This window comes from Glandiceps talaboti, chromosome 18, assembly GCF_964340395.1.
Source record: "Glandiceps talaboti chromosome 18, keGlaTala1.1, whole genome shotgun sequence".
Classification (NCBI taxonomy): domain Eukaryota; kingdom Metazoa; phylum Hemichordata; class Enteropneusta; family Spengelidae; genus Glandiceps; species Glandiceps talaboti.
Window position 1 is genome coordinate 16,059,261 of NC_135566.1, and position 24,957 is coordinate 16,084,217.

The window sequence follows — 24,957 nt, forward strand, 5'->3', positions numbered from 1 at the left end:
GCATCTACCACTGATAATACTGCTTCTACAAATGGCTATACTTCAGTTTATACTACTACAACCAATGGCGTGGCTACGACTGGTTACACTTCACCTACACACACTGCATCTACCACTGCTAATATTGCTTTTACGCATGGCTATACTTCACTTGATACTACTAAAGCTAAGGCCGTAGCTTCCATTGGTGACACTTCGTCTACACAAACTACATCTGCTACTGCTAATATTGCTTGTATAGATGGATGCACTTCACAAAACAACTCGTATTTTTAGTCGTGCTGACGCTTCATCTATGCGCATATCACCCAAACCACAACTACCAATGCTAGTACTACATCTACGAATGCCAATACTTCCACTTGGTACTTCTATCAACGTAACGTTATTACAACAATCATAAAGCTCCATTACCTCCTACTTAATATGACCATGCAGAGGATCATACTAAACACATTAGAAGGGTTTGGTAGAATCATTATTGAAATAACAATACTGTAATGTCTTAAAATTAGACGTTTGGGTTAAGGACACATCTAATGTTTACTATCCTTACCTCATGTTTCTAATGCCAAGTTAATATTTTCTTCATCACTTCAGCCTTTGAATGTCAAAGATGTATAATTGTATGGCCAGATCAGGTTGCCAGGGCGATAAACACTTTAAATTGTTCTGAAGAAAGTATATAAATATAAAAGTTCCCATATCAACAAGTGACAAAAAAACCTTTACGCAAATGTTTCTTTTACATATAATACATTACCCGTATCCCATTATGTATATACAATATGTATCATCAGCAACCCCCCCCCCCACCACACACACACACACACACATCACCACCCACCTACTTCCCGCGCAAATCTGACAAATGTGTTAAGATGAGGCGCCAAACAGATGTTATTATTATGATGATGATGATGATGGTGGTGGTGGTGGTGGTGGTGGTGGTGGTGGTGAATGAATGAATGAGTGAGTAAGTGAAGTTATTTTAAATAACAATGAGTTGTTCATTAATTCAAAGTAGTGGTAGTAGTAGTAGCAGCAGCAGCAGCAGAAGCAGCAGCAGTAGTAGTAGTAGTAGTATTAGTAGTAGTAGTAGTAGCAGCAGTAGAAACAGTAGCAGCAGCAGTAGTAGTAGTAGTAGTAGTAGTAGTAATAGTAGTAGTAGTAATAGTAGTAGTAGCAATATATCATGATGACGTTTATATATTGTATTTATTTATATATATAAATGGTATGTTATAGTTAGTAATGTTTAATAACTGTAAAAGGGCGTAACATGTAGTCCGCATGACCCGATCGATTTCTAAGTCAAATGTCTAAAATTATCTCTATGATTTAGTTGTAGGATGTGGTGAAAACTATATCCTCAACAGAAGTAGGTCAGTAACCATAGAGTCTCCAAATTATCCTAATAACTATCCAAATAATGCATGGTGTGAATGGTTTATCGAAGCATCAGACTATTGGAGAAGAATCCGTGTGGAATGGGAGGAGTTCTCGACAGATTCTTGTGGAGACTATGTTTCCCTTGGATACGGTGACATTATTGGTGAAAACGTGTTAATTGACCAACATTCAGGCAGTTGTACTCCAAATCCCATGATGTATAACTATCATAAATTGTGGATGACATTTGTATCTGACGCTTTTGGCCAGCAGCGAGGGTTCAGAGTCCGAATGAGAGATAGTGGTAAGATAACATTATTCTTGTAAACACACGACAGCTTCGAGTGTAATCAATATCTCAGACCACTATAGAGGTTAGGCTATCAGCTAGCCCTCGGATAAAATACGACACACAGCCGAACAACGCTATCACATGCGAACTTCGTTCACTTATAGTTATAGCTCCGAAAGAAAGCCCGAACGTCTAGCAGCAAGACTACATAGAGGTCTGAGTCAATATATACATCACATGCTATTTAAGCTTCAACGTCAGTAATATCGAGTGGGATACTTTCCAAGTGAACAAATAACACCTTATAAGTAGTTATGCATGTTAGTTAGCATCATCATCCTATACCATCTTCATCCACTATTACATATACTATAACACTTATATATATTGCCTGGCTATGAGGGCACAAGTGACGCCTATTACTCCAAGGACTGATATTCAGCAACTGTTTCCAGAGGCTGAAACCCGAAGGATATAATTGCTACACACTGGTAACAGCAAAAGGGTTAATATGACGTCCAGTAGTGCCTAAATAAGGCCAGGCAATAAGTGTTTTATAACGTCACATTCTCAAGCACATATTTCCATAGTCAAAACAAATCACAATGGACTCCTGTGTTACTGTCATAATGCTATTGTGTGTTAAAGTGTCCTCAAGGGTAAACAGAACAAATCGTCGCCGTTTGTATGCACATAGATGTCACTACTGGTCAATAATCCACACCACGTGATGCGTGAAGGTTGTATGAAAGTGATGTGTTATTCCATGTTATAAAAATGGCATATATACTACTGTTGATATTTATACGTTCTGTTGTATGTATTTATAAAATATCGAAGCCGTGATTATTCATTACTACTAGTACAGTTTGACCAACCTTACAATTTCTAGCTCTGTATTGCTAGTTTGATTTTATGGTCATATTATCCCCAAAACACGGAATTGAGGAGGCCATATTAGCCGTACATAAACAAAATGTACCCTAGGAATTCATGGGGGTGGGAGTGGGTTACGTGTTGCCTCCTTCGCCCACGAGGCATAACATTGATAGTAAACCCTCCCAAGTTCATATTCAGTATTCTTATCTTATCACCAGTGAATGCCTAATGCAATTTCATGGCAATTATGGCAGTGTAGATATTTATATATATTAACGTTATATATATATATATATATTATTATTATTATTATTATTATTATTATTATTATTATTATTATTATTATTACAAGTGAAGGGGTTTAAATAGTATAATAAAGCATTGTGTGAGAGACAATTTAGAGGAATGGTGCCTTTTGGTCCTATTGTCAATAAAATGTATCCGTTTGAGCATATATTTGCTATGCCGGCTCATATTTGCTATGCTGATTGACGTTTGAGAACGCCCTTTCACAACTTTATCTGTACATACTTCTGCATTCAATTTGTGAGAGTCTAAAATATAGTAAAAGTAATTTCAAAATTGCATGTTAGGAAAATGAAAAAGTTAAGGGATGTGATATTATCATAATGAAAATGTCTGGGAGGACTTTAGTTGAATATCACTGAAGTTGAAGATTACTACTCAATTAATTTTGCGACATTTCTCATTCAAGCTCAAGTTATAACAGTTTGGAGTTTGGTTACTCCTCTGTATATGAATATAAATATAAGTATTATTTAATTTATTACTAATTATGCACACTCCACACTTTAATAACTGAACTTTTAATAATTCAAATCTAATGTATGTCATAATACTGTGGAGTGTGTCCTGTCGACAAAAGTCTAAATGTTTGTATATACTATTAGCAGTTCTGTGCAATGACAAAACATAGATCAGAGTGAAATATCCTCAGGAATCTATAGAGTTTGTTCGAACCTAAATTATTTATTTCTATATGCCAGTGTAACTGACTGTGACTTCACATGTTTCGGACTAGTTTGGCTTTTACCAATATTTCTCCTGGGGCGGAACCAGTGGCCATCTCTGATAGGGGTGTGTCGTCATAGGCCCAATTTTAGACCCACTTTGACCAAAAATCAATATCCTATTTTAGACCATTAATTTACAGGTTTTTTTTAGCATAAAGTTTAGACAAAATACATTTTCCTGAGGGGCAACATTTTTGGGCAACTAATGGCAAATACGATTTGGCAAAGGACAAAGGGCCACATTTTAGACCAAACAAAATCAAATATAATGCAAAGTGGACCCGTTAACATTTAGACTCTTGAGTTCGAAAAAACCCTGACCCCATTTTAGACCAAATGGCTAGAAAACGAACCCAAAAGTGTGGCACATAAATGTATACTCAAATAAGGGACTAGCGCCCCCCCCCCCGATATTTGTCTGAACAGCTCGCATCACGACCGAGCAAGGTACAGACAAATACATTGTTCTGTAATGATTTATAAAGTTGCTGATGACATTCCCTGAATACAATATTTGCAATGCGTCTCACAATAGTTGTAATATTATTCCGAAATCACTGCTGTTTTCAAATCATCGTAGACTTTCACAACATACTGTTACAAATATTCCATGAAGTGTTTAGTAGTAGTATTTCTACTATGCAGCAGTACATTGACAGGTACAAAATTTTGATTATACAGTGTTGCAAAGTTTACTGAAAAGATAATCGATTTTTTCCGACCCCCTGCAGGCGCTCTGAGCTGTGCGAGTGTTATAAAATTTGAGCCAGGTTTTTGAGCTATTGCATTGCTTATTTAATTGTGGAGTCAAATGATGTATCCATTCGTGCCAAAATTTGGCCTCAGATTTCTGTCTGCTATGAAGACAGGTGTACTTGATATTTAAGGACCATTTACAAAAATAATAGTTACCAACGAACGTTAGATTACGTCACTGTACCCATCAATGTCGCTCATCAGATTTCACACTAAATGTGTTGCTTCCCATCAGAAAATTTAACTGAAAGTAAGGGAATTTATGATCGTAACATATTCAGTCATAAAGTAATCAGGTTATTGGCAATTTCCATGACTTGTTTAGAAAGATTGCAGTTCAATAATATTTGGAAGCAACAGCATAAAATTAGTGCTAAATATTACGTGATCACAATCAATCCCAGTCAACCAGATGCACATGTGGTATGTTTGTGCCTCCTGTATGGTGTACGGACGGACTAGCCTGTCTGTCAGTGTCACATTTGCTTCTTATCGTTAAGATGTTGTAAGAATTTGAAAATAGTCTGTGTCTGATCAACAGAACTTCTCTTCCACTAAAGTTTAGACAACATTTAGTTGTACTCGCTCATGTAAACGTTGTTGATCATGCTTGAGATGTCACACTGACCTCGTTTCCTTCGACGTCCTTATGAAAATAGGTCCTTGCTATTCATGGATTGCTGATCATCGACCATCATCATCAGTGTAAACAGTGAACAAATACACCTCTTTTGAACACATCTATCGCCTTTCGTACAGGCACTAACGTACGTAGACATGCTAACATCAACATCGTAAAAACTTCCAGTTGTGATAGTTGCGCAACGCAGTGAAATCGTTGTCCGTTAAATGCAACTGATAGAATTTTTGAACGTCTTTTGACAATGTGTTTTTGAAAATTTCACAATGTTTTTGACATAACTTGCCAGTGTTGATGTTTTTAACGTATGACTCTGAGCCGAGTTCTATGCATAACCGGTGTAGGCACCCGTTCCTTAGTCAGTCTCTCGATATGTCTCATTTTTTCTGATGAAAGTGTTTATATTTTGTCAAAGAATGAATCACTGCTCTTGACAAACGTCCAGTCGTTGGGAAAATGTTCCCAGCCTGAAAGTCTGGTGTAATATTACTGATCTCAACATATACGTTAGCGACGGCAGCTGTTGCAATGGTGACTACATTCTGAAAACTGAATGAAAATAACAGATGAGCGCTGTAGCTCATCACTTCATAAAATTAATGCGCGTTCAGCGAAAGTTTGACAATATTTTAGTTTAAAATTATCATTATAATAGAAAAAATAGTGGGTCTATGTATGTAATAAATAATCTCCCGGTATTTCTCATTCGTGCTACGTCATCTCAGACTCATGATTCCCCTATGTCTGTATCCCCTATGTCTGTATCAGAAATTATGCTCGATTTATAAACAATTTAGTATGGATATAATGTTTCTCATGGAAGAAAAAATAATTTGATATTATTCCCCAATATTTTTCTTCGTTCAGCGACTCACTAGACGAGAAGGAATAGAACGAGTAGCACGAGTAAAAACCCTTAGGTCACGAGTATCACGGTTGAATGAAGAAAACTACTGGGGAATAATATAATTATACCATTGCCAGTAATATAAAAAAAATCATAGAAAGTAATGGCAATCTTGAGCGCTTTGACTCATTTCGAATACAGCAGAACCAGTGACGTAGACACGCGTTGTCGTGACGTATGTTCAACGTCGACCAGAGTTTTTATCCCATACATTTTGTTGAACCTGGCTCGTGTATGGTATAAATATATAAATATGTAAGTATAACACAAATATAACATTGTATAACAAATACAGACCAACACACCATTGTATTTATATAAAACTGTTACAATACGTCATACAATAGGTTTTCATTTTCATATCTTTTGTTCTACATTGTGCTCAGATCCAGAACAAAATTCTGAATATTGCCATATTTCACCGTGTGGGTTTGTGACAGTGGAATCTCCTTCATATCCCGAGTTATATCCAAACAATACACGATTTTTGTGGCGTATTAATGCTTACTACACAAGACGTATCAACGTGTCATGGTCAGACTTCAACACTGAAGAAGGTTATGATTTTGTCTCCGTTGGAAATGGTCACACACCAGATATGAACGTGGTAATCGACAGGCACTCCGGTGATTCCTTGCCGGAAAACTTTATCTCTGACTCGAATGAACTATGGGTGACGTTCGTGTCAGATCACATCATTACAGACACGGGATTCAGTGTTGACATGTACGATGTAGGTATGTGATTCAAAATTATACTAATAAATCACATTTAGTTATCATTATGACTTAACATTACAAAGAGATATCGGATATGACTTTTTCACAGTAGTCAGGCAACGAAGTGTTTTGAATAAATCAGGTAAGAGAAGATCGCACATTGTCAAACAAGCTCGATAAACGAACTATGTTCGTTTGGGGGGAGGGAGGGGTGTGGTATCAAGGTGCTTGCTGCTCAGAACTTCATTTTTGCACTTCTAAATTTCGAAAACTTCACGCCTTCAATGATAAAAACTTTTGTATTTGCTAGTGATATGTTGTTAAGTTGATAAAAATGTACTTCTAATGTGAGATACAGTGTTATGTTTCCGGTAGTATTTTGATATGTTTACCATCATCTCAGTAAACAGGTTCAAAAGGTTGGAACTTCATGTTTACCATCATGGTTTTACATTGCATCGATCGTAGTAGTGTGACTGCTACAGTTTTCATCACGGTTTACATCATATAAACGTGTGGTCACACTTGTGAATGTTCGTTTACGGGGAGGAGTGGCTTTTATTTTAAACAAACGATGTTCGTTCATTGAGCTTGTGCGACATTGTACGATGGTCCCTAAATCAATTAATATTGTAGACTTTCATATCATATAGTTACAGGGGATAGGTACACTTAAGATTTTATATAGTGAAGGAACAAGCCGAATTTTGGGCAGGGGAGGGCATGAGGATCTAGGAGAAAATGGGAAGGGGCACGAAAACAGTGGGCTGCCAAGGGGGCCGTGAACATTCTTTAGCCTTCAGTAATGGGCGAGATCTATAGTTCAATGTAGGATAAAAAACTAAATTCTCATACTCAGGCCTCAACCCCCCCCCCCCCCAACTAAAGTGATGAAAAATGATTCAAACCGCACAATCAATTTCAAATCAGTATGTAGTATATAGTGCTATGAATACAAAGTCATCATGTAGTGAGTAAGTAGTAGTTTTTTGTTGACACTGCTTTATTTTAGTGTCATGTATTTACTATAGCAAAATTTTTCAATTTGACATTTCAAAAAGAAATATTTGTATTTTGGGGTAAAAAACATCCATGTAGGGTGAGAACTAAATTGGCTCAACCCCCACCTCCAAGTTTTTACCCTACATTGAACTATTGATCACGCCCCCCGTAGTAAATTCCACTCGTTCCCTGAAACGCTGTAAGTTCAATTTATGAGACATTGGGAAGCAGAATTATCTGAAATCTTGAATCAAAAGAGACAAATACTGAACATTATCAGAGCCTCTTTTCATACCATATCTTGTTTTGTGTCTTCTTTTTTTCTTAATTTGGCGACATAGGTTTTCCTAGACTTCATTGCGAACATACAATTGACATATTTATTATATAACTTTGTTCCCCGTATTGTCATTACCAATGTTACAACGGAGTTGACTTGAAGCAAGAAAAGTGTACAGTCTGGTTTTAAAAAGCAGACTATTCATATACATTGCCACGTTTTCTTTTCGTTAATTTGTCCCGTTAGGCCAGAAAAAATTAAAACAGATGTTCAACGGGCCCAACCTACCCATATTTTTTTGGCATTTCAATTTCTTCTTTTTTCTTTTTTTTGGTGATGCGCAATATATCCTCATGCGGGCTTAAAATGCACACTTTGTTTCAAAATTAAGAGGATTTCTTTATATTTTCTGAATAATACATTTAACAATATACATTTGAGTCAATTCAAAATTATATAATATCTTATACAATGGTTTGTTTGGCTCTTATAATGCATACAAGAGTGAATTGAGATTAAACTAAGCTGTTGCATATCCAACGTGCACTAAACGAATAAGCAACACTTTATGATCATGGGAAGCGGGCTGAGCAGTCATTGGGTATTCAAAAGTCTGATAGTCTCAAAGTCTTGAAATGTTTTGCTTTGTGTTTGTGATTTTTTGGAACCCAGTTAAAGTTCAGGAGAAGTCACTTACCAAGTGCGCATCCGCAAAATATCTTTCAGCTTCGCAACAACAAAATGCGCTTCATAGCCAGATAATATGTACTGCATAGTATAATTGTCTCAATTCTGGTATTTTAGTATCGTATTCAAACATTGTAAGACTTTCAATTATGTCTATGTTTTGATATTGTATTCCTCTAAATGGCCTTCTACATTGTCTATTTTCAAAAAAGTTTTCATTTTTGGAGGTGTCTTCTAATCAGTAGCAATCATGGTGATAATTGCCTTTCTCCTTTACCATGATGGAAGGTGGCAGGCTTAAAGTACCTCCCTGTATAGGTTAGAGCTCATTAGGAGACATGCATGTGAAATCCACATCCTTTGTAAAGTAATCTAGTTTGGACTGTTATTGTAGTTGGTTATCAGTATTATTTTAATGCATCATTGTACCAAATAATTTTATATCTCCACTGTAGTGTAGATGACAGAAGGGGTGGCTAGAATAATTATGGAGTTTCATTTGGCGGGTCTTAATATTTTTTGAGAGGAGAGGGTGAGAGGGGCTAAAACATTTGTTTAATGGTATAAAATTGTGTACATATCGTAATTGTAGAACTGATGGAAATCGATTGCCTTGCAGCCAAATTGCAAGAGATAAAATCAACATGAGTGAATAAGTACTATATAAAATCAACCTAAAATGTTTTGCCATCATTATATATGGTTTGTTTTTACAAGACTTCTATTAAAAGAAGAAGAAAAGTCGACCTACCTACCCAATGTGATGGGTTTGGTTGCCCGTTGAACAGCTTTTTTGGCTTTATCTTGGGGAGCAGTAATTAGTAGGGGAGGGTGGTGGGAAAATAAAGTCTTTTCAATGACTGTCAGTGAAATTTAAAACTAAAGTGTACGAATCTTAGTATTTTGATAATCACTATTACATAGTCGCCTACGCTTGTGCACAAAATTTCATGAGATACAGAATTAAACACACTCTGTTCTTGTAATTTGCATTTAGTAATATGCGTCGCTTTAGAACGTTTTTTTTTTCCTAGGCGTTAGAAAACGTAACTTGATATTGAGTTTGGTTGGTTGAATTGTCGCAAAGTGTGACCAACAGAAGGTGTTAACTTTGAGCCCTTGCTATGGCCATATTGGGTGGGGGTGAAAACACCGGCACAACGATCGTAGCGCTACACTCGATAAACAACAAAATTATAATCATATTGTGGTGAAAAGCCTGCGAATAAACAACTACATGCTCTGTAACTCCACTCCATTACATACAAATACTTACTAGTTCAAGTTTATTTGTGTCATTAGATAGCGAAGAGCCAGAGGACAACGTTACATCACCAAATAGTAAGTATTGGAATATTCAACATAGCATAAAAGGCTTACATTGTGATTTTTACTTCTAATGTTTCAACATCTTGTGTTCAGTGACTGACGTTATTGATGATATTTTTCACTTTTCAGGCACGCTTTGCAACTGTACATGTGGCGGCGTGGTAACGATAGATGGTTACACTAATTATGTCACATCTCCGAACTTTCCCTGTAACTACACTAACGATGCATCGTGTGTGTGGATCATCTATGCATCCAATCCTTCGAGACGGTTACATATTGGTTGGAATTACTTTGACACTGAACCAGTCTTTGACGTTGTATCAGCTGGCCATGGAGATGAAGTTGGTAAAAATGTGGTTATCAACCAACATTCAGGGAACACATACCCCGACTATTTTTATTCTGACGCTAACAGTGTCTGGATAACTTTTGAAACAAATGAAGATATCACTTTTCAAGGTTTCCGAATTTATATAAATGAAGGTAAGATAATTTGTTTTTCATTCTAATGATATCACTTTTCAAAGTTTCCGAATTTATATAAATGAAGGTAAGATAATTTGTTTTTCATTCCAATGATTGTTTTTGTGTGACAAATATTATAGAATCACACATACACACACGCACGTACGTACGTACGTTAATTTAGTGTTATACACCGATGATTTTTACAGAACTTTACCCAACGGGAACTCCGTGGACGACTGAAAACGTTATCAACATTACAAGTAAGTTACTTAGGGTATCTCAATGTATTAACAAGCTACACTTGTCGGGGGGGGGGGCAGAGTGGGTGTGACAGCGCAAGTTATTGGGTTCATATAAGTGGTTGTGTGTGTGTGTGGGGGGGGGGGTATGACAGCGCAAGTTATTTGGTTCATGTATTCGATGGTTGTCCATCATTGCCCCACTGTTAACTTCTTAGTTATTCCATCTGCTCTACAGGTGTGGGCTTATTGTCACTGCTCTAGTTCACACCTAAGGTTTACTCAATTCTCGGTCGTGATTGGTCAATGCGACATCACATGTTATGGACCATGCTCACGCTGTTCCACGATAAATGACGTAGCGGGCATTAATTAATGGAACTAGCCCCAAGAGACTAGTTCCATCGATTAGCGCCTCATGATGACGTCATCTATGATCGCGAATACAGACGACATTTTCAAAGTACAACAAATTGTAAACATAATGCATGTCTTGCTCATCTGCAACTACGACCGCAAGCAGCGGCCAAAGCAGTGATTTTTTTGGCTCGATTAATCGAAATTTCGGAAGAAGAGTTGGCCAATATCGTCTCTGAGAAAGACTTTCAAAAAAAGACAGTAATCAAGACAGCGGTTGGTATTTTGGAGAACTATTTGTTATTGGGACAACTCTCACGGTTATTGAACGCAATGCAAACAAACTCTGCTTGCTGGAGAAGTTTGTCATAATTATTTTAGTGTGCTGTGGTGTATGATTCTTGTTCGGTGTCTTATAAAACACATGTTGACTGACATTATTCCGGCGATAGCGTACGTTTGTTTCCCCTCGGGACTAGCCAGTCACACCAAAACAGTCTCGTTTCCCCCGAGGGCAAAGCACACCAAAACAGTCTCGAAATGAGAGTAATTGCAAAGCACACGAGACTGTAACAAACGCACGCTATCGCCCTCATTGTCAAGTCAACATGTCTACATAGTTCACGGGAAGATGGTGACTTTGATTTTGCACTTTAGTGATGATTTTGTATTTTAGGTAAAAAAAATGACATAGCCAACATCCCCAAAGTACGAATCAATTTCGAATGGCATTTGATGTGTATGTATAGGCTTGAATCTATTCACATTTGTGATCACAGGAGGGTGATACTTATAGCTGGATTTAGGTGGGGGGGGGGGGGGTAATGCTGGGAATTTCAAAGTAGAAATTGCTCTCTCTGTCTTTCAGCATGTATAAACATGGGGGGATTCTATGAAGGTAAACCTGTGGCAAAAGAATTTTCTCAAAAGTTTCATTTTTACCTCCCGTAAGGGTACGAGAGGTATTAAAAGGGGAATGCCTGTCTGTCTGTCTGTCTGTCTGTCTGTCTGTCTGTCTGTCTGTCTGTCTGTGAAGCCATTTTCTAAAACTCGGCTGGCTCAATTGTAATGAAATTTGGGTTATATAATCTTTAGGGTAATAGCTAGACCTGATTAGGTTTTGAGCCAGATCTGTTAATGTTTAATTAGAGAAATTTGCATATTAATGAAATCAACTAATTATGCAATATCTTAAGACTGCATACCTCAATTTCAATATAATTTAGTATATTCGTTAAACATAACAAAATACATTTGTCCTATAAAATTCGTTGATGTATCTTACAGCGTTAATGAATATTTTGCATAATTAATTATTTTTGGTAATTAGGCTATATCTTAAGAATACATACTTCAAATTCAACATAATTTCGTACATATGTTAACCATAAGAAAACACATATGTCCTATCAATTTTGTTGATGCACCGTACAGTGTTAATGAATAATTTGCATAATTAATGATTTTCGGTAATTAGGCTATATCTTAAGAAAACATACTTCAATTCCAATATAATTCAGTACACACGTTAACCATAAAAATTGCATATGTCCTGTAAAGCTTGTTGGTGTACCTTTCAGTGTTAATGAATAATTTGCATAATTAATGATTCTTGGTAATTAGGCTATATCTTACGACTGCATGCTTCAATTTCAATATAATTCAGTACATACATTAACCATAACAAATTGTATATGTCCTATAAAGTTAGTTGATGTACCTTACAGTGTTAATGAATAATTTGCATAATTAATGATTTTCGGTAATTAGGCTATATCTTAAGAATACAGACTTCAATTCCAATATAATTCAGTACACACGTTAACCATAACAATTGCATATGTCCTGTAAAACTTGTTGGTGTGCCTTTCAGTGTTAATGAATAATTTGCATAATTAATGATTCTTGGTAATTAGGCTATATCTTATGACTGCATGCTTCAATTTCAATATAATTCAGTACATACATTAACCATAACAAATTGTATATGTCCTATAAAGTTAGTTGATGTACCTTACAGTGTTAATGAATAATTTGCATAATTAATGATTTTCGGTAATTAGGCTATATCTTAAGACTGCATTAAGCAGTATCATACACTCTTACATACATCAACCTAAGAACGCACGCTTGTCTAAAAACCAAAGCCTGTTACCATAGTTTTTTTTAGTTTAATGAGTTATTTGCATAATTAGCGATTCCCTTACGAGAGGCATTCAGTTTAAATCTGGTAAATCAATATTTCCTGAATATCCAATTGCCAAACCGACCGTCCTTTGAATTGAATTGGGTCTGTGTGGTGTGTCAAATTGTCCTCTTCAGATATATCGTCTTCTTAAATTTCTAACCATTTTATATTTCATGGAAGCTTTCAGATTTAATACAAATATTTTTTTGACTTTTAAACAATGCCCAAATTATATACCTTTTTGTCGATTGTTACCTATTCATGATCACAGCTTGCGGTGAGAGTTATAACCTCCACCGATCGGAGAATATCGATATTATGTCTCCAAACTATCCTGATGATTATCCAAATAATGCACGATGTGAATGGTTCATCGAGGCATCAGATTACTGGCGGAATATCTATGTGAGATGGGAAGATTTTGCAACGGAGCCTTGTGCAGACTTTATTTCCCTTGGATACGGTGACACTGTTGGTGCAAACGTTTTGATTGACCAGCATTCTGGCAGTGTGATCCCTAGAAGCTTTCATAGTGGTCATGATAAATTATGGATGAGGTTTGCTTCTGACGAGGTTGGTGTATGCCAAGGATTCAAGGTTCATATGGAGGACACCGGTAAGATAATATGGGACTACAAAATAGCAATGTAAAGAACAGGCTAGGAATGATTAGTGTTAATAAACATAGCCGTAAAATTTAAAGTGGACATATGGATTAGAACTGGGGGATAAGTTATTTTGGATTTTTTAATTCATGAATTTTTTTTATAATGGCTTCCTACTTGAAAAATCAACGAGAAACATCACATGTTTGTAACTCAATAAATTGTAAAACATTAAGATATGTTTAAAATGTTTGCTATGTACGTACAATAACAAACATTTTACACAGTTTATTTGTTTAGCTTTTTGCAATATATGGAGTTACAAACACAGACTTGGTCTGTGTTGTTTCATACTGAATTTTCATACAGGAACCCATGATGGTAAAATTGTTTTATTCATCAAAAATCCTCATCCATATGGCCACTTTAACAAACTGTATTTGCGACAGGTGTTAATAAAGGGGACATTAACTAGCAAACGACCAAAACATAGTTATTTTTGAAATCTTTTTCTTCGCCTTTTTATTCATAAACGCTGCAAAAGAGTTGATCACAAAGTGTTAAGACAATATGCTAGCGCGACAAAATGGATATTGCTGTTGATTTTGAAGGTGTCTAGTTTATTCATGTATTACATATTCCTGTGCAAAATGAATAGGCATATATAGTCTCCGATGTCAGGATTTATAACATGCACTTGCGCTAAGACACACAAGTTGAAATCATCTCCAAATGTAATGTAAATGATGTATATTGAACCATTATCTGGGCATCACAAAATGGCACGTTAAATTGTCAAAGGGGAAATATTGCCTGAACGCGGCAAATGTCAATATATTGACGTTATATTCTTATTAATGAGTAACTCCTTCACTTATTCTCGTTGAAGGATATCTAACAAGGACTTTATTTATTTATTTTATGGGGGGCGTAAAATTGTTTAGAAACATTGAGACAAATACAGCAAAACATTTGTTGAGAACCGCTAGGTTTATATGTAAATACCAAGATATGAAGTAACACTCTTTTATCGTCTATATATGAATGATGATTTACAGATCCATGGTATGGCCATGAATATCGCCATCTTTCCCATGGTGCGTCAATAACATTGGAATCTCCCCTATATCCCGCGCATTATCCAAACAATGTCAGATACCGGTGGGATATTCGTATTTCCAATTATATAAAATATGTTGATGTATCTTGGACAAACTTCAGCACTGAAGCTAATTATGATTTCATCTCCATTGGAAATGGTACCTTTTTCGGCGAGAATCTAATCTACAACCATTCGGGTAATACTTTGCCACCAAGCTTTAGGACTGCCTCGTATGCATTATGGATGACCTTCGTGTCAAATCACAACATTACAGACACAGGTTTCAGTGTTGACATATATGATGCAAGTAAGTGCTAAATTAATGCTTTTAATTCCGGAACGACCTTGATGTTTAACCTGGTATACTAATTTTATGACAATATTATGACTAATATTAAACAATGCCATTATTTGCTGGTGATGCACTAATTGCCCTACGAGTTAGTATTATTTGTTGATTTCTGGTTTTTAAGGTGTATTTCGATGTGTATCCCAATGTGTATTTGCTTTAGTGGCAGGAAACTAGTTACAAGGATACTCGTGCTGGTATATATGGTTATTTCTTAGAGTAAATACAGGCATACTAATTAGTTCTATACAGTTACCATTTTTAGTCGTCATATTTTCATATAAATATATGACGAAATATTTTTGTGGGCTGAAAGCCATGCATATTAATTAGCTTTATTAGCATAATTCTTCAAATTTGTAATGTTGTTCACATATACTCTGAAAGCAAATGCATTGAAGTTTGCTAATTTCTTGGTGAAATTTGTTTGGCCACACACTATATTATTTCTTGTGAAATTAACTAAAATAAAACTACTTGCTAATCTGAATTTCACGTTATTGACTGATCATCAGGCAACACTGATTTACGTGCTGTTACTACATACCGATCGTCTTCATATTGCAGCAAACACTGTCAGTAATCCCCAGTGAGGTGACAAAAGTAAACTAAGTATGTTATATCGTATAAATTATATAAATTTATATTGTGTACGTGTCTTTTACTCCAGCGTCACCTTGCGAGGAATATTTAACTATATCACAATGTGGTTCCGTCAACGTTACTTCACCGAACTATCCCAATAACTACTCAAATTATCTTACCTGTCGATGGATCATTACTACATTGCCATCGAGAAGCATCTTTGTGGAGTGGTTGGATTTTGAGACCGAGGAATACTTCGATTTTGTCTCGGCCGGCCACGGTAATGAATTATGGAGTGATGTTGTCATTGCTAACCATTCAGGATCTTCTTTGCCGAAAAACTTTAAATCTGGTGATACTGTTTGGTTAACCTTCACAACTGATGGCTCTATTACATACCGCGGCTTTCAAGTAATATTGCATGATCAAGGTGAGAAGACATTTATCATCAAATATTATGCTATGCTGTCTCTCTCTTATATATATATATATATATATATATATATATATATATATATATATATATATATATAACTCGGTGAGTATCAATCTGCTATAAGACAGTGCTCTATACCGCAGTGGCAGAGCGTAATAGTTTTGTATATATATATAACTCGGTGAGTATCAATCTGCTAAGACAGTGCTCTATGCCGCAGTGGCAGAGCGCAATAGTTTTGGTAGTACTGGAACTCTTTCTTGGTTGTAACTCGGAGTTTAAATTAAAGTTCAAAAATTCTAAGATTCCATTTCACGTGATATGGACACCACAGTGGAAGTTGGTCAGTACATATCTATTTTGAGAGATCCATTATCATTCATTGGTGAGAGATATCACAGCTGTACTTAGCTATTAAAACATATCTGGAACTTGAAAAGGAAAGGTCAATTAATATCAAAGTGCCGACATCAAAATAGATATGTACTGACCAACTTCCACTGTGGTGTCCATATCACGTGAAATGGAATCTTAGAATTTTTGAACTTTAATAGTAGAACATCACTGACTGTACCGTTAGTCGTCTGATGATTGCGAAAGCATGAAACACTGTGTAACGACTCATGTGTATCTTACTTGATACTGTACTATTATTAGTAATTATACCGCTCTACATGTATATGTATTGAGCACTGTTTGCTCCAGTATAGACATATTGTATATGCTGAGTATAAGATATATATATATATATATATATATATATATATATATATATATATATATATATATATATATATATATATATATATATATATATACTTAATCCAATATACTAATATTGCATCGAGCATTGTTCTCTCCAGGGAGACACACTATATTATGATGCGTACGTGTGTGTGTGTGTGTGGGTGGGTGGGTGTGTGTGTGTGTGTGTATGTGTGTGTGTGAGTGGGTGGCTGGGTGGCTGGGTTTGTTGGTTGGTTGTTTGTTGCATATGTGTGCGAAATTAAGAAAAGAAACTTGACACATGCAGGGCTTTGTGAGGCATCTTTCTATGATTATACATGTAATTATCTCTGTAGTTACATAGTTTACTTCTGCGAAGGTCTTATTTCTGAAAGTGTGATCAAACAAGTATTTGTAACTAGGATTTCTCTATGTCATTTTTCTTTGACTATTTACAGATACTGTGTATGGCCATGTCTCAAAGTGTGGCAGTAAATGGTATATCTTTGAACATCTTGAAAACCTTCCAGACTATTATCATCCAGTTGGCAACGTAACTTCTGAGAATCCGTGTTTTCAAAATCCTTGCCAGAACGCTACATACCAAATTATCGAAGAAGATGCCCAAGGTTACTTTATCGTTGATGACATAGGGTTTATATGGACACAGACCAATGACACAGGTTTAGACAGGGAAAGTATCGATAAGCATACTTTTACTGTCCGAACCGAAGGTTGCCAGATGATCAAAGACATCCCTGTACACGTCAACGTATTAGATGTTAATGATAACTACCCTGTCTTTGATCCAACACTGTATTTCACGGAAACCCAAGACGGAACTCCGGCAGATTCGATAATAGAAGTTGTCTACGCCTCCGATGCAGACATTGATGTAAATGGTGATATAACATACACTATAACACCTCCCTTCGACATCTTCTTCCATATGGACAGCAACATTTTAAAGACCTCCATTCAATTATTTGTTCGTACCTTCCGTGAATTCCTTGATATAATTGATGGTGAATATATATTGGAACTTGAAATAAATGGCACAGATAATGGATTCTATTCCAAGTCAGCCGTTATACCTGCCACGGTATTCATAACGTTAGTACCAAATATTCTTCCTGGGTTTCAGAACACTTCCTTTCAACTGGCAGATGTTTATGAAAATGAAGACAGTGGTTCTTACGTCACAACGTTACTGTCGATACTGTCCATGAATATGACGTCATATCCATACTATATTGACTATCAATTTGCCGGGACAGTTGAAGAATTCACAATCGACTCCCTATCGGTACATACTTCAAAATAATCATAATTTTTCAGAATATACGGAGATGCCCAAATTTAAAGTATTTGTGTATATTGAATAGAAAAGATTGATAATATAAATATTTACAATTCCCATCAGTAATGTGTTTACATTGAAATCATAAATATATTTTTTTTGCCAACTTCAATCAAAGCCACATGGAGGGGGATTACACGGATACATTTTAGACGGGTGTTGTCGCTCAGTTTCAAACATTCTACGGCCGCCTTCACGTGAAATAATGCGGATAATTAGGTTTTTTCTGTAAACGTGTTATTCATGTAGTCATAAACACGTTTTATTTTGTTTGTCCGTTTGTGCGTTCGTTTGTCCTGGTTGATTACATTTAATTGACATAAACTAACGCTTTTACTAATTTTGGTTTCTCATTTGAATAACAGCAATAGATCATTCATACTGCATACCTGAGTGACAGACATTTTACAGTGCATATGATAAACATACTCTACCATACCATACCAAAGTTCATCAAAATAATCACAATCGCCAAATTTTACCTGCGAGTAGATTTTAGGACCAAATTATCAAAATTTGCTTTTGTGAAATTTACATAAATACAATTATTAATTACAATTACAGGGTGACGTATCAACTACACGACCATTGGACAGAGAAGAAAGGGATATGTATCACTATGTCGTTATTGGCTCCATTAATGACGAAAACCTTTGCTTAAGTAATCAGGTATGCATTGTATCATCTTTGTCCCTAAGACTATATGCTACCGTGGAAATGGTGTTGTAAGAATCGGCTGGATATCATTTAGTTACCCTTTCCTTCCGTATACTCTTGTTTCTCTTGATGGTGTTCTGAGTTGACCATTAGATTATTGTGATTTGTAGAAATTACAAGAATTTCTTATCTTTACTTTTGTAGGTAGCGGAAGAACTAGTGATTACAGTATTAGATGTAAATGACCATACTCCTCAATTCAGATATGGTAATTCGACTGGGTCTGTAGACGAAAATTCGCCTCCAAATACATTCATTCTCATGGTAAGCTTAAGCCAATGATATAAATTCAATCGTTGTCATTCTTATGCTACGATATGGTCTGTTAAAACTCGTCCAGTTGGATGCCAACATTGATATCAGGTAAGCGGTTCATTTCACAGTTACTTCACGACATTCTCGCAAACCAGAGCCGATATTTCTTCCGTGATACTGCGAACTTCTTGACGCTGTTCCTTGGACGGTGCCGTAAAAGTGGATAAGTTGGATGTGGTTTATGACGATGCTCCATGACGTACGCCGAAATTAACGGTAATGTATCATACTGATTTGAGGTCCATATTTAGTTTGGATGTCATCGACTAAAATGATCTCACACAGAAAAAATGTTTACTGTCACCGGAACGAGAGGATGTAAGGCTTCTCGTATACAGTTACTTTCAAAATACTCATGGAACAGTTTGCCCAGTCCACGCATTTACTCAAAACAACCCAAATGTCTATGTTCGCATCCGTAATGTAACCTTGTCTAGTTTACACTTAAAGCACCGTATTCTAAATAAACTTTCATCTTCTAAAATATATACTTATTTAACTTATTCAGGTACCAGCTATCGAAGCTATGGACAAAGACGATGGCTTTAATGCGGATATCTTATATAGTCTGTCTGGTGATGGGATGGAACAGTTCAGCATCGATGGGAAAATTGGCGTTGTCATGACAACAGATGATAGCGAATTGTTGAATCTTGATCATGAAAGTAGAGATTTGTATGAATTGAATGTAACGGCAACCGATCAGAACGGCACCGGTTTCCATAGCAACATTCCTATCGTTATTCAAATTAATGACGTCAACGATAACCAGCCATACTTTTTGAACACAGCATGGAATTTCGAATGTATGGAAAATACTTCTATTGGATTATCAATAGGATTGGTGGCTGCAGAAGACGAGGATAGCGGCATCAATGAGAGAATTACGTATTTCATCGCAAGTAGAGGTGAAGATGTAAAGTTTGGTATTGAACCTGAAACTGGAGACATCTATGTACGTAGTGAACTTGACCGTGAACTCAAAGATTCGTACACATTTGATGTAGTGGCCATAGATGGAGGCGATGTAAGGTTATGTGATGACAGCACTGTTACCATTACTATATTAGACGTTAATGACAATAAACCTGAATTCGAAAGTTGCATATACAGTTATGGCATACCAGAAGATTACGCTATTGGTAGTTATTTGGATACTGTTATTGCAGTCGATCTTGACATTGGTAGCAATGGTGAAGTTCGGTATTCCGTTGATACCTATGACTTCATCATTAATGAAACTACAGGTTAGATGGACAAGTGTGTTTTCTCAGTGGAATGAGATATGTTTATGGCATGCTCACGTTAAATTTATCGCTGGCTCAATTCTAGCTTCGACATATACACAGAGATGTACAACTTATAATATGATGTATTTGACCAACCTTTCTGTTCAGTCTCTATCATTGAAAACTAACACTGTGCTATTATTCTGAACCCCCCCCCCCCCCCCCGCAGTAAATGTTTTCCTACATAATGAAGTTCTCTTCCAAGAAATTATACTTGGTTTTCCTTTTTAAAAAAAGTTCACGCACGGCCAGTCGACAAGGTCATGCTCTTCAAAATCACTTTTTCCTGTGCGAGTCACACATCTTTGGTTTCCGGAATGACAGACATGTTTAACCATAAAGCCTACACGGTGTAACCAAGAAGAAAATAAACCATTCAATATATAATCCCGTTTCATTGTGTAAAACTTGATTCTTTAGCAATTCAGTATGATTCCTCTTAAAAACTATGTTGCCTGCGTAACTAGAAAATATCACTTAACGCCACTTTTCGTCTTAGGCCACAGTAACTCTATTTTTGCTATGTTGTAGGTGTTATAACGACAAACAAGACATTTGACTACGAAGATTATATGGATAGAGACCACTATTTCTCTGGTACGCGATTTACATTGTTTCTTTCAAGTTTATACCAATTTTGCTTTCAAATTTGTATTTCATTTCATTCGCTTTGTTATGAGTTGTATTGATGTGTCATTTTCTCATTACGTTTCAGTTATTGCAACAGACAATGGCGAACCTGCCTTGACATCTTCCACGTTGGTTGAGGTCAACATTTGGGATATCAACGATAATGCACCTCAGTTTATTTACGACAATTTCGAAATAGTTATACCCGATGGAATGTCTCCAAATGTTCCTTTAGTTGTAGCGTATGCCAATGACTCAGACTCCAGGGAAAACGGATTTGTATCATACAGTTTGCATGGCAATGCATCTTATTGGTTCTACGTAGACGTGATAGGAGTTATCTATGCTTCCATGGAGATTTCCTACTCCGAGATGCATGACCTTCAACTCTTGGATTCAAATGACACATTGCAACTAGTAGTCATTGCTAGAGACCATGGGTATGAACTTCAACAGGAAAACAATCGTATCGTTTATGTTACTGTCAAACAATTGACAATATCAGGTATGCACATGTAAATCACAGATTGTGTTAACACATCACGCTGAACATTTCCTGGGAAGTTCCTTTTGTGTATTAAGGCATTTTTTTAAATTTATTTATTTATTTATTATTTTATTTGAGATGTCTACAGGATTACCCCATTTACAGACACTCTGAAATTGGAAAGACTAAAATGCATACAATATTTACAAAACTAGTAAAAATAGAAATAAAATAAATTAAAAGAAGATAAAATTACCGAAATTGCGTTAAATTCACACATCAACTATTTCATTTAGGACATCTTTTCTAAAAGTACTAAAGGCATATAAATAAGCACTAAAGGCATATCCGAAAACTAGCCCTGGGCCACTATTCGGATAATCGGCAAATTCGGAACCACAACAGAGGAACTAAATAGAAGCCCAGGGCGATTATTTGGCAGTGTTTTAATCAAGCCAAAAAAATGCATTCGTCCACTCTCGCAGAGTAGGTATTGCCCAGATTTGCAATCTTGGGTTTTACCTATCCGAGAGTAAAGAAGTCACAGTACGAAAAATCCTCCGTTGTACTGCACTTGACTACACTATTACCGAGTAAGTGTGGTACCCTCAGATTTAACATGTTGAAACCCAAACATATAATAATAATGTTGTTTTTATATAGCGTTTTCCCACTCTGTGTTGTAAGCGCTTTTACAATTATAATTACAATTTACAATTATGTGTCACATAATACAAAAATAAGCCAAGGTATACATCAATTGTGCTTAGAGTATTTGTTTAAGTACTGTAATGTTATGAAGTTATTTGATGAAGAACCACACACTGTGCTCGCCGTGTTACATTCATCACCTTTTTAGCCAGACCAAAGGTGATACAAAATTACGAACATCCTTATTTGCAGGTACGATTAATAATGGAGGTAACAGGACATTTGAAAATACGTCGGTGTCAGAAAATCGACCAAATGGTACCTTTGTAACAACAGTTACTGCAGAAGGACTAGACATGTACGATATACTGTATGAATTTGCCGAGTCTGATGTGTATGATTTTGCCATTGATGAAACTACGGTAAGTTGTTTTTTATAATCGAAGAATATTACTTTTTTAACATTGGGATGAAAACAATGTAATTACTCAGTTAGCTTTAAAGCTTGTGATGGTAGCTTACTTATGATTCTCAACATATACTGGTACGATACATAAGGATATGTGTGGGAAATGATACTTCCTTAAGCTCACTTGACCTAAACAATGTCATTGCTGGGTTAGGTTTCATGGAAATGGATTGGGTGATAGCTTACTTAAAAATCCTCATCATTTTATATATATTCTTTTAGGGAAATATTACTACCTTAATGCCACTTGATCGAGAAGCAAGAGAGAGATACAGATATGAAATTATCGGTTACATTCTTACAGATGGTGTATGTCTGGCCGACCCTGTGAGTACTTTTTGCACTATATACATATAGAGTTGCACAACTTTGGTCAACATTTTGACGATTGACGGCCGTTTCATGCCTTTTCATATCATGTCATGTCATGTCATGTCATGTCATGGTATGTCACGTGACGTCACATATCATGTCATGCAATCTCATATCCTATCATGCATCATATCATATATCATATCATATATCATATATATCATATCATATATCATATATCATATCATATATCATATATATCATATACATCATGTCATATCATATATCATATCATATCATATCATATCATATCATATCATATCATATCATATCATATCATATCATATCATATCATATCAGGCCACATCGTGTATCTCATACCAACCTCCCTTATTAATATATTCTGTGGGTGATTATCTGTGATCATAGCACGTCAAAGGCTTGTTACACTAATATGTAAGTTCCCTCGATGTCTGAAATGAAATGATATGCAAGCCAGAAGTAAAATAGTGAAGTAATTGGATTAATCGGTTTATCATTAAATAGGTCATCGCAGAACTCCTTATCAATGTCCTGGATGAGAATGACAATGCCCCAGTCTTCAATCAAAATGACAATTATACAGGATACATCATAGAAAATCAAATGGAAGGTACAGTCTTGAAGATGGTAAGTGTCGAATATTAACTCTATCACACCCATTACTTTCAATATAGACATTAATATTTTTCAGTCTGTACAAAACGTCGTTTTTAGATAAATCAAGTCGTCAATTAGCATTTTTTCCTGTGAAAATTCAAACAACCTGATCAGTTTATAGTTAACGTTGTCATGACCATCTATTCAATTGACAACCAGGACACGCCCATTGAAACAAGTGATCCGGACAACGGCTTCAATGCATCTATCGTGTATATGCTCAGTGGTGAAGGTAGCGAAGATTTCCTTATAGACAACAGGACTGGTGTTATAACATCGTCAGTAGAACTGGACAGAGAGACATGGGGCAGTTATGTCTTCGATGTAATAGCTGCTGATAGGGACGGAGTGGACGAACTTAGCTTGAATACAAGTATGCCCTTAACAGTGATAGTACTCGATGATAACGACCACCATCCTCAATTTGAAGGGTACACACAAATCTACGACATTCTTGAAAATGAAACTGTTGGTTATGTTATTGATACAATATCGGCTAGTGATGAAGATCTTGGTCGTAACGCTGAAATTAGTTACTCCATAGTATCCGGGGATTACGGCATGTTTGATATCGGTCACACTTCTGGACAGCTGACTGTTATTGAATCATTAGATAGAGAGGTAACTGCTGCATACACATTGAACATTTCTGCGTATGATCAGGGATATCCAATCAGATTAGGTAACCATATGGAGGTGTTAGTCAACCTAACTGACGTCAATGATAATCGACCAATGTTCACCCAAGACACCTACCTGGCGATCCAACAAGAAGAAGTCGCTAACGGTACTAATGTGTTGCCAGTTACTGCCCATGACCCGGATGAAGGGTTAAATGGAGAAGTCGCCTACTCAATTACGTCATCGGACTTTTACATTGATTCCAAGACAGGTAAGAGGCCATTCCTTGTAATTTGCATTCACCTGATTTGCTACTGTAAAAGTCACTTGGAAGTAAACGTTACATATCCTAAAAACATGAAAAGTTAGTATTTAATGACAATTACTTTTAACAAGACGATGGGATCAAGCAAGAGTTTCATATGTTACATT

The 24,957-nt window shown here is 36.1% G+C and overlaps 1 protein-coding gene across 1 annotated transcript in view; it reads left to right on the plus strand.

The window, feature by feature from the left end:
- The first annotated feature begins 241 nt into the window (after nucleotides 1–241).
- Nucleotides 242–24,957, plus strand: part of LOC144449746 (cadherin-23-like) — a 60,873-nt gene continuing 36,157 nt past the window's right edge. The window contains exons 1-14 of the mRNA XM_078140323.1: nucleotides 242–365; nucleotides 1,352–1,696; nucleotides 6,287–6,637; nucleotides 10,047–10,403; nucleotides 13,444–13,788; nucleotides 15,899–16,243; nucleotides 17,434–18,281; nucleotides 18,900–19,004; nucleotides 19,197–19,316; nucleotides 19,876–20,614; nucleotides 21,372–21,791; nucleotides 22,677–22,846; nucleotides 23,752–23,874; nucleotides 24,064–24,796. Coding sequence (XP_077996449.1) covers nucleotides 242–365; nucleotides 1,352–1,696; nucleotides 6,287–6,637; nucleotides 10,047–10,403; nucleotides 13,444–13,788; nucleotides 15,899–16,243; nucleotides 17,434–18,281; nucleotides 18,900–19,004; nucleotides 19,197–19,316; nucleotides 19,876–20,614; nucleotides 21,372–21,791; nucleotides 22,677–22,846; nucleotides 23,752–23,874; nucleotides 24,064–24,796 — 5,125 coding nt within the window. The remainder of the gene's footprint in view (nucleotides 366–1,351; nucleotides 1,697–6,286; nucleotides 6,638–10,046; nucleotides 10,404–13,443; nucleotides 13,789–15,898; nucleotides 16,244–17,433; nucleotides 18,282–18,899; nucleotides 19,005–19,196; nucleotides 19,317–19,875; nucleotides 20,615–21,371; nucleotides 21,792–22,676; nucleotides 22,847–23,751; nucleotides 23,875–24,063; nucleotides 24,797–24,957) is intronic.